Genomic DNA, 14,740 nt, shown 5'->3' with positions numbered 1-14,740 from the left:
AAATAAGATCAGAACCCATACTCCACACTGAAATATTTCAGGCATTAAAATTCTAATCTATGTATGGTGACAGATGTTAACTAGACTTCTTGTGATCATTTTGCAAAATATACAAATATCCAATCATTGTCACACACTTGAAACATAATGTCATATACTAATTATATCAATTAAAAAATTCTAACTTAAATGAATTTTAATTACAAATTAAGTGACTAAAAAGTGGCCCTAAAGCTATGAAACATACCCTTTTCCCATTTTATTTTTTCACATTTTTTAAAGTTTTAATTAAGTAATCTCTATACCCCACATGGGGCTCTGACTCACAACCCCGAGGATTAAGAATCGCATGCTCTTCTGACTGAGTCAGCCAGGTGCCCCTCTTCAACAATTCTTAAATCTATCATTTTTACCACTGATGTTCTTATTTTCCCACATAACCAACTTTGATGAGACAGTCCAACATTATTTACTACATCCTTGCATCCTAAACACCTTTATCCGCTCTTCTTTAAACATCTGCATTTGCAAAACCACAAGCACCAGTAAAGGCCAACTTTATCCTTCACCCAAATAGCCTACAAACAGCCAAGGGCAACTGGAGAAAAAAACTGATGCTAACAGATCACTTTAATTTTAAAACCACAAATCTTAAGTAGACAACAATCTGTTCTAATCCTATTGTTTTCCTAGTAAGTTTCCTCTCACACATCCCAAAATATCTATTTTACACTTTTTCTCCTTTCTTCTCAAATCAACAATACCTCCTTCCACAACTTCAACCTCGTTTGATTTTCTTCACTTCATATTTCACTAAAATGACTGCTATTCACATCTTCCCATCACCAAATCTAACCTACCTGCATTTATCCTCCCTTCTACCATACACAGTCATCTTTCCCTACTATTACACTGGTGTCTTTTTCCCATCCCCTTCTGTTTCTTCATGGACTTTGAACCCCTCAGTTATCACCTCCTTCTCCTACATCATCAAATTCTCTCTCTACTGGATCATTCCTGTAGTCTTACGAATATATCTCCCTTAAAAAAAATCCTTGACCTCACAGATCTTTCTAGCTACCACACCATTTCTGTTCCCTTTAACAGCAAAATTACTTAAAACAGTAATCAGTATCTCTGGTTCCTCCCTTCCCAGTCTTCCAGTAAAGTGGCTTCTATCCCCAGTGCTCCACCAAAACCATCCTATTCAAGGTCACTAATGATTTCCACTTCACTAAATCACATATGATCTGTGTCCGTGTTATTAGATGTCCAAACACTGGACACAAGTGATCATCCCCTCCTCCTTGAAACTTCATCATGGTCTCCCACAGACCACCTCTTAGTCTCCTTTGCTGGATCTTCTTGTCTTAACTTCTAAATGCCGATATGTCCCCTAAGAGCTATGCTTCTGCCTCTTTGTTATCAAGCTCTTTTTGTAGCTGTTTATATCTAAGTCTATGATTTTAAATAACTATGCACTGATATATCCCTTATTTATATACCACCTCCTGAAGTCTTCTCTAAACTCCAGACTCATCAGCCAAAGATTTACTTAAACACCTTCACCTGGATATCTAACAGGCTAAAAACACCTAAACATAATTTTTCAAATTTTCCTCCCCAAATCTGTTTTTCTCAATAAATAGCATTAACATTTATCTAATCCTCTGGTAGATTCTCTTTTTCAGCTACCTATAACTAATCCACCACCAAGTTCTGCCAATTCTACTATATAACATATTAGAATCTGACTACTTCTCATTCCTCTATTGTACCTCTGTTCCAAGCTACCATCATTTCTTTCCTCGGATACTACTACAGACTCCTAACTAACCTTGTTCTCTCCTATTCTCCTATAGTCTAATCTTCATAGGAAAACCAGAGTAACTCATCATTCCCTTGTACAAAATACTCTGAAGCTTTCCCATTACATTCAGAATAAAATATAAACTCTTTGCCATGGCCTCAAACTTTTTACGTAATTTTCTATGAACTCATCTTGGCCATCGTTCTCTCTCTCCTATTACCATCCAACCACTCCACGATAGCTCTCGTGCTCCTCAAATACCAAGTTTATTTCTACCTCAAAACCTTTGGACTGCACCCTGCCCAGTCCTCCAAAAAAAAGTTCCCATCCCTTCAAATCCTATTCACAAGTTACCTTCTCCATTCTATCTAAAACAAACTCCCTCTACTCTCTGCAACTGTTACTCTTCACCCCATCTACTTTTTCTCACAGTGCCTATATGCTGTATTTCTTGTATTTCTACTTATTGTCTTCTTCTCCTATTAGTGTGTAAGTGCCATGAGGGAGGGTTCTTACTAAGTTCATTAGTACTTCCTAGAATTTAGAGCAATGGTTTTTAATTTCAAGAAAGGTCAATCATCTAAGCTATTTTTATTGTCTTTAAAACATTAAAATAGCTAAATTTCCCTAAATATGATAATTGATGGTATATGGAATCCAACTTTATTAGTACATAATTAATCTTTATTGGTCTTACTACCTGGCTTGGAGCCTTTTTCTCCTGTGCAAATAACAGTTGTAGTCTCTTTTGGTATTTTTTCACTTTTTTCTTCTGAGGATCTCCGAGGTAAAACTGGTTGTCCCATCTTTCGAAGAGGAGCTAGCTGCCATTTTTTTATTTCACTGTCTCTACAGTCTGCTGAGTTTTTGCCTTCACCAGGTTCCTGGAAGAAAACAGTATTTAACTTATTAGAATGAAAACTACTAAAGCAAGGCTTAAGAGTACGTGGATGAAAAGAATTAAACCTAATTAGTATTACAAGATAGCAAATATCATATTGTTTAGCCCAATAATTATTTAAGTTTTTTTTTAAAAGATGTACAAAAATAACTCTCAATAGCAAAAAGGAGACTCATTCTCCCACTCAAAATCCACATTAAGCACCTATTCTGCAGAACACATAATAGCCTATAAAGGGAAACTAAAAAACGTGGATAACATTTTCCCAGTAATGATATTAGAAAACTATGTACAAGAGTTCTTTTAGTTTATGTGGATATGGAAAACAGAGGGAGAGATTGTGGAGAAATAGGTATCATGTTTTTCACTATTTCCTAAAACGTATGAAATCACACCCACCTGTAAGTGTCTCAATTAGTCTCATTGTATCAATTGGCAATTTTAACTCCCATAAAGTACAACAAACCATCAGAATACCTGCTACTCTCATCCTAACTATAACCCACCACAACGAACTCTAGTGAACTAGAATTCTAAGACTTTTTAAAGTAATGAATCACATCATGGTAGTGTTTGAAAGATAGAAAAACACTATGATATATAATCATAGGTTTTTATAGGTTGAAAGACACAGTACATACAAAAAACCTGATTTTCTCTAGACTTGGAATCCTCTAATTTTTTTAAATTTATTTTCTATCTCTCCAACTAGACTTGAGAGCAACAACATATTTCAATCAGCGCAATATACCCAAGTCTGGTACCATGCTTGGCACACAATAAGAACTCAATAAATGGTTCAACATAAAACCTAACAATAAGAAGTAGTATTTTAGGAAAGCAGATTCCATAAACTAAAATGAGAAAAATCCAAATAAGATTCAACAGTTCATCATCAAAAAGAAAAGGAAGCAGCAATCATTTCATTTGGGTGGCACATATATTTACAAAATCAGACTAACTTAATTTCTTTTCTGACATAGAGAATGAATAGAGTGGTTTCTCAAACATCTAATGTTTTATGTCTTTTTAGACAAGATGGAGACAACTTAGCTAAACAACAAAACAATGAGCTATATTCCTGACTGGCCAAGATATTACATCCAAGAAATGATGATTAATAGTTAATAATTAAAAGTCTTCCAAAGATGTGCTATGAACTGTTCTCAGTGGATCTCTCAATTCTAAATCATCAATTACTTTGGTGCTAATTAAATCAACAGGAAAAGGAATAGCAAATGTCAGAAAAACATAATCTGATTCTCAAAAAGTCTGAGCAGTCAGAAAATGCTGGATGCTACAAGACTAGCCAACTGAAACTTAATCCAGATTTGTCCTATATAGAGTATCTCAAAGAACTGAGTTTGTAAATAATGAAGATGATTTTGGAGAAAACATGCTTATGATTCTTTAATCTCAATGGCTGGATTACAAGGTTTCCAAAGTTCCTTCTAACTTTCCAATTCATGTTCAATGTCTTTTGGGTTATTATATTGATTAACCACATATATTTTGTTGCCACTGTTGTCTCTTCCCTAGTACTATAATAACAAATCAAAATAGAAAAATCACGTAACAAAAATGTTGACAGTGAAAATCATAAAATAGAAAAATGTAACAAAAACGTAGACAATGAAAATTTGAAAGTTTAATCAGATAAAGCACTGAATCTTCTGCAATTGACTATCTTGAAATTTCTGTTTAGAAAAATACATTTAGAAATTAGTTAAAAATATAAGATAAGGGAAAACTGACAACCTTTTTAGGAAAGAAATTATGAAGTGAAGGTTCTAAGCAAACACTGGCACAAAGTCAAAAGAATTAGGTCTATTTTTCCTGAAATAGACAAAGTAATTCTTCTACCTGAAAATAATAATGTAGAATGTGGCTTATGAATTAGTACATATTTATGGACTGAAAAGTTTTAAAAAGTGTATCAGCAAACACAATGTACAGCTTAGTACCACTTTAATATCACAAGATCACACACATGCTATCAAAAAAAAATCCAAATATCAACCTAGAGACTAGAAACTACACAAAACTTTGTAAGAAATAAGATCTACATTTTGTGAAGATTTCACTACTTGTTTTTTTCACCAAGATTGCCAAAGTATTTTAAATAAAATCCATCCATTTTTGGTAAAACAAATTTGAAAATGTACACTTAAAACAATGAAACCCAAAGAGAAATTTCAAGTTGCCAGACTATACAGAATTAAGTAAAAAGAATGCATTAACGAGCTTACCCGTTTTAAAATTTTGACCTTGTGCTTCACTGTGTCTTCTATATATTTGGTTTTGTCGTTTGTCGGTATGTGCTTTGATAATCCAAGCTTTTCATATTCCATTGTTCTATCTTCACTCTGGACTTCAACTTTAGCCTGGTTTTCCAAAATATCTGAATCTACTATTTCAGTCTTTTTATCTTCCTCAGCACAACATTTCACACACACGTATTCTTTGTCTTCTTCTCCCATTTGTTGTGCTTGACAAAGACTTAAACCAACACAATCACCATGAAACCAGTCATCACATCTCCCACAGCCAACCATAAACCTGGGAAAAGGGGGGGGGGGAAACTTTGATTCAATACATTTTTTAAAAATGTCAAAAATGAGCCTAAATTTTTAATCATCTTCTATTTGTTTTCCATCTTTACCCATTCTATTGGTTCAACATGGAGCAAGTTTTCAAAGAATATTCTATGAAGAAGGAACTTTTAAGAAGTCAAATATATTCCCTGTAGTATGAGAAAATACAAAAAAAACATAAAATGAAAAAAAGGGTAACTGATCTTTGTGAGCATACTATGTAGAATAACAAAGTATAAAGTAACATTTCTCCACTGAAAAGGGTGGTTAAGAGCTATGATAATCTGATCACAGATAATGCATGAAAGTTGAATTACATTTATCCCACAGATCTGAAATCCTATATAAACTGAAGAACCACTTATCCAATGAATAATTTTGAATGCCAAAGATTGGAATTAAAACCCAACTCAACAACTAACATAATGGAGACTCTCAGATTGTTTATTAACCATCTTAACTATGTCACTATTTACTCTTTGAGCTCAAAATATTCTGGTTCATGGTGTCACAGTGATTAAGCTGGAGAATTTTTCTTAACATACTTCCGAGTGCAGATTTCCTTACTACTGATCATGGTTTAGATAATAAACTTGTTTTTCTGAGCAAAAATCATTATATCTTAACATGAAGGTATTAATATTAAGGCTGAAATTTCTTTAATTTCCTATCCCCTTATAAAGGTTTCCCTTTACTGCATTTTATCTAAATAACTTCATTAACCAATGGAGAAAAAAAAAAAAATCACGGGCACGAAATTTAGGAGTCTAAAAAGCTGGTTTTCCTAACTTAGAACTATCTGGAATTACTTTTGAATAAAATGATAAATCAGATGTACAAAGAGATAAGTTACTCTTATCTTCAGAGATAAGTTACTTTTTAAAAGCTCTTAACCCATTGTTAGGTAAACTAGAGAGCTCACTTAAACATGTAATTTTCATCTTCAGGTTGGTAATTCATGGTATGTTTGAAAGATTAAGAATAAAAAGGACAGGAATATTCTTTAATGAATTAAAGACTTTCTGCTTATTTTGCTAACAGTGGCACCCAACAATGCCAAAACTCATTTTAAAAACCTGTGTCCTAATGGGAAAATGCTTTACGGTAACACAATGCGTGATAATGGCCAACTCTCTAAATAATTAAGAGGTTTTAAGGTTGAAACTATTTTTTAAAAAAATCACTTTCAAATCTTCCAGGTCTTGAAAAAAGTCACAGCAAATACTCATTCCTCAACAGCACATTTCTCTCTTCCTCACGTACCCTTCTATTGTGTATCAAACTACTGCTGTGCATTAAGGAAACTTGACTTTGTGTTTGATTCACCATTCTTTACCCTAACTACGAATGCCTGTGCTAGCTTTATCCAGTAAGTAATCACTTACCCAAAATGATGGGGGGGGGGGGGGGGGGAGCACGAAAGACACAAAACAAGAAAACCTCCTTTCTCATGTAAAAAAAAAAACCAAAAACACAATTGTTTTGGATTTGTAAGCCAGAAGGAAAACTCAAACCATATGGTATTTGCAAGATAAAAATGGTCTATCTAGGCTTGGGGAGATTTTAGATGGGTCCATGTTCCAATGATACATATCTTCTAGCCAACAGAGTTTGGAAAAATGCAAGTGCACAGTTTTTCTCTTTCAGGTTGCAAAGTTATAAAAACTATTTCTTGAGAGCGGGTGGGTACATGTATTTCTTTGAAATACTGAAGGAAAGCTAGCAGTTGTTTCCCTTTATTTCCACTATCAGAGCTACATTTTGATTCCTTCAAAGCAAGTCTAGACTAGTTTCAGTAAGACACTACCTAAAAACCCATACATCGTGGCCATGGCTATGTGTTTAACCCATATTCAAATCTAAATATCAAATTATAAAACGCGTATTAAAAATTACAAATTCTTAATCAGGAAAGTTGTTTTATGACAAAACTCACTAGGTAACTGTATTTCATCATGCTTTATTTCAAGTCTACTTTGGAAATGTTTCCTGAAACTTGAAGCTCTGAAAAGCAAATCTCTGTGCCATCTCCAGAGGTATCTTAATAGTTTAGGATTTTATAAAAAGATAATGCAGTTAAATAAAATTCTGAAAAATCACTGATAAAAATAATTTCCACATGTCCTAGGGAAAAATAAAATTCAACTTGAAAGTAAAACTGATTTGCAAAAATGTAAATATGGTTCATTTCTAGGTCTAAAAATTAGAAGTACTACAAATTTTACGAACTATAAAAAAAGGCCTATCACAAAGAATATTTTCTTCACTTTTTGTATTACTCCTCATGGTTTTAAAATGTGTGTGGTGGGTAGTATGAATCACATAGCTAACAGAATTACCCCATTTCCCACTCTGGCCTTGAATTTCTGATTACTAATAGGCAAAATCACTTAAGGAAAAGACTATAAGCTGGATGTTAAATATTTCACTTAAAAAAAAAAACAAAAAAAACTAACGTTGTATGGAGTTTACCAATGGATCAGTTAAGTAAACCAGGCAAGCATGAATCAGTTAATTGGGAGAGTTCAGAAATATGTCATGTTCTTCTACTGCTAAGTGTTCATACACAAAATTTAAAAATAAAAAAACTAAGACTCTAAGACAAAAACTAAAATTCTAATCTTTTTGGCATAAACCAAAAAGAAATTTTCAAGTTCCTTCAAAGTAAATCACAAAGGCAAGTAACATCTGAGAACTCCTGTTCCTAGCAGATTTGTGTTACAATAATAATGCACCTGTTACAAGATGGGTCTTCAGTTCTGTTATGTGTGTGACAATCTATTACTGTGAATGTATATACATTCACGGGATTCTATTCCACATAAACGTTCACTGTTTTTGTCACTAACAATCTAATCTGCAGATAAAAATCCATGAATCCACCCTGCTATGGAGGATTTGTTTTTAAATTTCATCCAATGCACTAAATATCTACAGCTGGGCAAGAAACTGCACTACAAACTAAAAATATAAACACCTGGAGAAATACCAGAAACTGCAATAGGTAATATAAAAAGACACACTTCTTCCTTTCTAAAATGCCAATTAGCTTATGTAAACATAAATCCAAAGACCTTTTTTTTTTTAAAATGAGTACTAAGTAGTCCTGTTTTTTTAAATAATAAATATACTATGTTATAAGGCTGAATGAGGAAAATAAATGGAAGCAAAAACGACAGCTTGATGTGTAAATTAAGAGTCCATACCTACTGTTTTAGGATATATATAGAAGTTCCCTATGGTTAAATATTTATTACATTTGGTGATTCCATCAACAAATCTATATTTAAAAATATAATTTCCAACTGGAATCACAGACAAGGACGCTAACTTCAGTTGTAGTATGTGTAAAATGCCGAAGTTCTTAAAATAGTCCCTACAGAAGCAAAACTATCACAAGCGTTAGAAAAATGTCATATTCACACTAGCTTTTCAAATGGCTAGTGCATGAAATGGATGAAAATTATTTACAGATATGCCATTCCTAATAAATTCATAGTCTTACACATGGATTAAAATAGGAAATTTACATGCTGTATGCCAGGTATATTTTTTGAGTAAATTCAATGTATATAAGCATGATATATCAAAAAAGTAGTGAAGGCTAGTTAATATGTAAAGAAAAAACAATCACTTAGGCTTCTTTATTCACAAAATTGAAGTAATGTGAAATGTTGCTTCCCAAATTGATTGTTTCCAATGTCATTATAATAGTATTCATATTAACCACATAGGGTAAACTCAAAATCCCTACGTATCTAATATTCTAAATCATTTTCCACACTGAGGCAAAATAAACTCTAGGTTTTATAGAGCAGATACAAAAGGTGGCCTGGGAGTGGGGGAACCACAATATGGCTTAACACTCAATCTTCATTTTAGGAAAGTAACTGTTGATTGCTCTTAAGTTTGGAGCCATTGTTAAAAAGCCTGGGCAAACTCCTGAGGATCAGGCCATCAGAAGAGCTTATCTGCAACAAAGCTATACGGTAACATACTTAACATGACTTCCAACTCTAGGTCCAAATTTCATTTTAGAAACTCAATTCAAGTTAAGGCTCCTATTCCATATGTCAGTGTAATGATTTTTAGAATATTCTGGCAGAGAGAAAACTGCTGACTTAAAAGAATACTTAAAAGCACCACTCAGCCCTTAATACTGAAAATTAAACACGCCCATTTTAGCATATCTGAATAAGGTGCTTAAAAAAAATCTTAAAAAACACATATGTGAGGAGAAATGTAGCACTATATTCAAATAAAACACAAAAACTGGAATATGTTGTTATAAGGAGTAACCACTGACTAAAAATAGGACATGGGCTGAATCATAAATGAAGACATAAAGCTCTGTTATGTCTTTGACATAACAGTTGACATAAAACTTATTTTTTACAGAATCCCCCCAGGAACTCCCAACCACTCTCCCCAACCACCACCTCCCACACCAAAATAATCACACAACATACTTTACTAAATTGTCCCTACCTAAAAAGTTTCATTTTTATGTAATCTGATAGTGCTGGGAAAAGTCATCCTAATATTTACTTTCATGAGTAAGGATAATATTACAATGTGCAAGTTATAATGTTCTTTTATGTCAATGTTGATAGAAGTTCCAACAGCAATCTCAACACTTGAACAGGATAATCTTGTAGCTGCAAACTCCACTTCATCTCCTGTTTTCCTTTTCTTAAAAAGCTAGCAAATAAAAAATACATGGGGGAGGGTCGGGCAGTGTCAAAAAGCTATACAACACTGAATCTTAAAATCACAAGATTAGAATTCACAAGAAATCCTTCAAATCCCTAAAACGTTCAAAAAAGAAATACAGGTTTTCTCTCTATTCTGCATTACATAGACAATTCACCTGAATAATTTAACAGTTGTTTTAGCTACCAAACTTCATTCTAAGGTCAAGTCTGATAGTTATGAAGTGGTGGTATTTAAGTCATGGTAAATAAGCTTCATTTACAAAAAAGAAAAAAAAATCTTCAAAAGAAAAATAGAATTTCCATTATGACCTTTACACTTTATTACTAGTTCTGCTAATGCCAAATAAAATAATATATAACTTACAGACCCAAAGCAGTATAACAATTTTCTGATTAGCAGCAAGCTCTTTTTCTTCTTTCAGATGCAATAACTAAACCACACTCTCTAACTGGTTACAATAACAAAATATTTCCATATACCAGCCATTGGTCGAGCTATGCTTTTTTAAATGTTCTGGGATGATATATTTATAAATTCAGTGGCTTCAACTTTCTATCATTTATCCAGGATTGATGAGGGGTTTTTTTGCTTCTGTAAGTCTTTGTATGTTAAGTAATTTCTTTCTATAAAAAATTCTCACATAACCACACCCTAAAAAGCAATTTCTCTTTAATGTACCTCTCTCTCTCTCTCTCTCTCTCTCAGTCACAGACACACACACACACACACACACACACACACCTGTTGCCATGTGGTTTTTTGCAAAACCCACACTGCTTGCTGGGAGTCCACATATATTTGCTTTCAAGTGAAGAACTATGATCTGAGCCTTCTCTTTTTATAGTAGCTATGTTGTCTGGAATGAACAATGGTGGCTCATCCAAAGAAAAACTTTTGCTGCTTCTTCTTTGGCGGGGTTGTAGGTTCTTCTCAGGTTTTTTAAGCTTCAGTTTATCTTCCTCCTTAAAATGCTCTACACCACCTGTATGTTCAAGCTCTTCCTTCACATGACTATTGGTTTTCATTGCTGCAGCCAGCTGTTGGGGCTTATGGCATTGCTTCTGGATGGAATGTAATAAATGTCCAGTTTGTGTAGGATGAGGGGGTTCTTTAGAGCAACCAGGGTGACCATGAGGCTTATCACTCAAAGAATGAGTTAAGGGTTTGGAAACCTGCACTAAATTTTGATCTTGTGATGTTTTTTTCAATATAGAATGAGCTTGATTTTTCACAGATTTAACACCAGAATTGCAACTCTGAATTTTTGAATCTTTCTCAATTTGTTTTTTTCTCACTTTGACCGGCCTATGAAAATTTTGCTGAGATTCTGGTTCATCAACATTTCGCTTCACACTCTTGACATTAATTTTAGTTTTGTTATGTATTAATTCATGCTTTGCTGCAACAATTTTTTTCAGAGTATCTGTGGTCATGTTTTGCTTAGAATGAATTATAGGTTTTGTTTGTTTGGATTTTACAGTTTTTGACTCTAAGCAAGAAACACTACTTGACTGGCTGTTTCTGTCATCCTGAAGGTTTGCTATTTCATGAGGCCCCATTTTAATACTTTCAACAATATTCAACTGTTCTGAATTCTGGTCAGGTGCATCGCAAATAGCATTTTCTAAAATATTACTCTCTGGTTCAAAAGCATTAGTATCAACCATCTCTAAGTTTGAGTTATTAAATTCTGTGTTTTCCAACTGCTTATCATTAGACTCTGTGTCTTTACAATAACCCAATGGTTCTATTTCATTTCTTTGAAAGGAGTTCTTAGCTTTATCAGAAACTTCCATGGTATTCTTCAATTCCAAATTACATTCATTTACTTCATCCACAGAACAAGACAAACCTACAAGGTTCTTTTCAGTCTTATCTGGATTTGTACAAGCCACAGCATCAGAAAGAGAAGCAGAAGATGCAGGTTCCTCAATAATTTGGTCATCTTCATGGGATAATTTTATTGTCTCATTTGATTCTTGTTCAACTTTTCCCTTTTCCCTCACTTCTTCAACAACAGTGACATCTATTTTATCAGAAATAGAATCATTCTGTTCTTCTTTATCTGAAAACTTAAACAGTGGGCTAGTAACAGTCTTGACTTTACATTCCATCAGAGCTTCATTTTTCTTTTCTTCAATACTAACACAAGTCTCTGAAATGAGCGAACAATTTAATTCATGAGATGGCACATTTGCTTCTCCCTGATTATTACACTCCTGCTTAGAATCTAATCCAGCTTCATCCTTCATTTCAAGACAAGGTGACACTGAAGAATGACTTGAAGACACGGATACTTCTGGTACCACTTCAATTTGTCCAATATGTCGGCTGCTCCTTCTGCTCTCCTTATGGTACTCAGGTTTCGGTGACACAGAAACTTCTTTAATCTGACACCTTTCTGGATGTTTCACCCCTGCTTTAGGGGCAGATACAGTCTTCCCAGATGCCTTTTTTGTGCTATTTAAAGGTGCTGCATTTGAACGCTTGGCAATAGTGCTTTGTCGCAAACTTCTTACTTGTTCTATCACAAGGGAAAAAAATAAATAAAAATAACTTAGCTATTTTGCCATGTGTTTTTATTTCAATACAATTTAGAATATCACTTCTTTATTCTGAGCTATAAATTTGCATATTTCAATGAAAATGTACTGAATAGTTACACATGATGATCATCACATATTATACATACATACACACATACACACACACACACACACACATACCTGTTAAATTTTGTATTTATCAAAGTTCTATAAATTCTGGGGCAGGAGAAAAAACTACAAAATTCAGACTGATACACTTTACTAGAAAGCAAGAATGTTTATAACAAGTTTCTATAGTAACTAAGCTAGGAGTAAAATAAGTAAAATGAGCTTCCTTTACATTAATGCTCATCATAAAACTATCATACAGTTTTAAACACTAAATATCTTTTTTCTAACATTAAATACCTTTTAAAAATATATATATATTTTTTTTAATTTTTATTTATTTATGATAGTCCCACACAGACAGAGAGAGAGAGGCAGAGACACAGGCAGAGGGAGAAGCAGGCTCCATGCACTGGGAGCCCGACATGGGACTCGATCCCGGGTCTCCAGGATCACGCCCTGGGCCAAAGGCAGGCGCCAAACCGCTGCACCACCCAGGGATCCCAAAATAGTTTATTTATACCGAGAGAGATAGAGATAGAGAGAGAGAGAGAGAGAGAGAGGCAGAGACACAGGCAGAGGGAGAAGCAGGCTCCATGCAGGGAGCCCGATGTGAGACTCGATCCCGTGTCCTCAGGATCACGCCCCAGGCCCAAGGCAGCGCTAAACCACTGAGCCACCGGGACTGCCCCATTAAATACCTTTAAATAAATTAATACCGAACAAGTTCAAGTTCCAGTAAAATATGAACTAGACCACCTATCATAAACAGGATCTGTGTATTTCAAAACAGTCTCACAAGAACTCTTAACTCCTTTATATGAATGCTTCACTTGTATCACCATTTTAGCATACAAGCTATTCCTAAGAAATGAAAGAGAAATTACAAACAAAGAAATTTAAGTTAAGAAAATATTATCATGAAAGAAAGTGGGGAAAGTATGAGAATAATTTAATAAAGCTTCCCACCTTTAACAATATTCCTAACAAAGAATCCCCATGTGAGTTTTTCCTCTTTTCCCTATCTGGATACACCCTCCAGGAGAACATATGGAGTCAAAAGAAACTAGAAAGAAAGAGAGCTGAAGTAGATTCATTAACTAGAAAAACAACCCACAAACTAAAATACAGAATCAGCTATTTCCAACTCTATGCACATCCAATGCCTCCAAATAAACCCTGCATGAAAACTGAACACTATCAAATTTATTAAAAAAAAAAAAAATATGCACCAATACCTAAAACACTCACTTATTTGTCATATACCACTAAATTCTTAAAGAAGGTATCACATGTCTTCATTTGTCTTTAACAGTTCTAGGTGACACCCAAGGTCCCAATGTGATTATCAATAGCACAGTCTTTTTCTCTCAAAAGTGTACTAGTTTAAACAAAAAATTATTCAGTCATCCTAGTTTTAGAGACCCTTTCTAATTTCCCTAGAACTCAGCACAGCAGTTCATCATTAGGTACGTACTCAACAATTTTTTTAAATTAGTGTGGATTATTAACTGTTTATCACATGCTCAGATATGTAACATTTCTAAATAACTAGAAACTTAATGGTTTGTTAACATCTGGATATTTTTATATATTTTTTATATATTTTAAGCTTTGAAGCTGTCGCCTGTAATAATTTACAGCTCTACTTTATTTGTCTGCCTTGAAATAAAATAAATGAACTTGTAACACCCATTATCTAGGTTGCTGCTAAAAATGACGAATAGCAGATGCAACTATAAAGGTAATTAAAATGAAAAAAACGTTTTCCAATAGTAACTGATTTATTGAGCCAAAGATCAAGTTGTTTTTCTCCTCTAAATATAAACTGCCTTAGTTTGAATTCTGGTTGAATAGGCCAACATTAATCATTTGTCCATACTATTCATCCTACTCTTTTCATTACTCAAAGTCACAAGTATTACCAAATAACAGATTTTAAAAACTGATTAAAAATATAAATTGAGGGTAGAGAGCCTGGGTGGCTAAGTCGGTTAAGCATCTGACTCTTGATTTCAGCTCAGGTTGTGATCTCAGGGTCATGAGATCAAGCCCCCATGCAAAA

At 33.9% G+C, this 14,740-nt stretch overlaps 1 protein-coding gene across 7 annotated transcripts in view; it reads right to left on the bottom strand.

The window, feature by feature from the left end:
* Nucleotides 1–14,740, bottom strand: part of PHF3 (PHD finger protein 3) — a 77,137-nt gene that overhangs the window by 16,721 nt on the left and 45,676 nt on the right. For 6 of the 7 annotated variants that reach the window (XM_038554429.1, XM_038554434.1, XM_038554431.1 and 3 more), the window contains 3 exons: nt 10,763–12,545; nt 4,961–5,270; nt 2,511–2,694 (listed from right to left, as the gene is read on the bottom strand). In XM_038554429.1, coding sequence (XP_038410357.1) covers nt 2,511–2,694; nt 4,961–5,270; nt 10,763–12,545 — 2,277 coding nt within the window. The remainder of the gene's footprint in view (nt 1–2,510; nt 2,695–4,960; nt 5,271–10,762; nt 12,546–14,740) is intronic. The other variant, XM_038554435.1, reaches the window with a different exon arrangement.

The sequence above is a fragment of the Canis lupus genome, chromosome 12 (genome assembly GCF_011100685.1).
Source record: "Canis lupus familiaris isolate Mischka breed German Shepherd chromosome 12, alternate assembly UU_Cfam_GSD_1.0, whole genome shotgun sequence".
NCBI lineage: Eukaryota > Metazoa > Chordata > Mammalia > Carnivora > Canidae > Canis > Canis lupus.
This window is presented reverse-complemented; position numbering and strand designations above follow the sequence as displayed.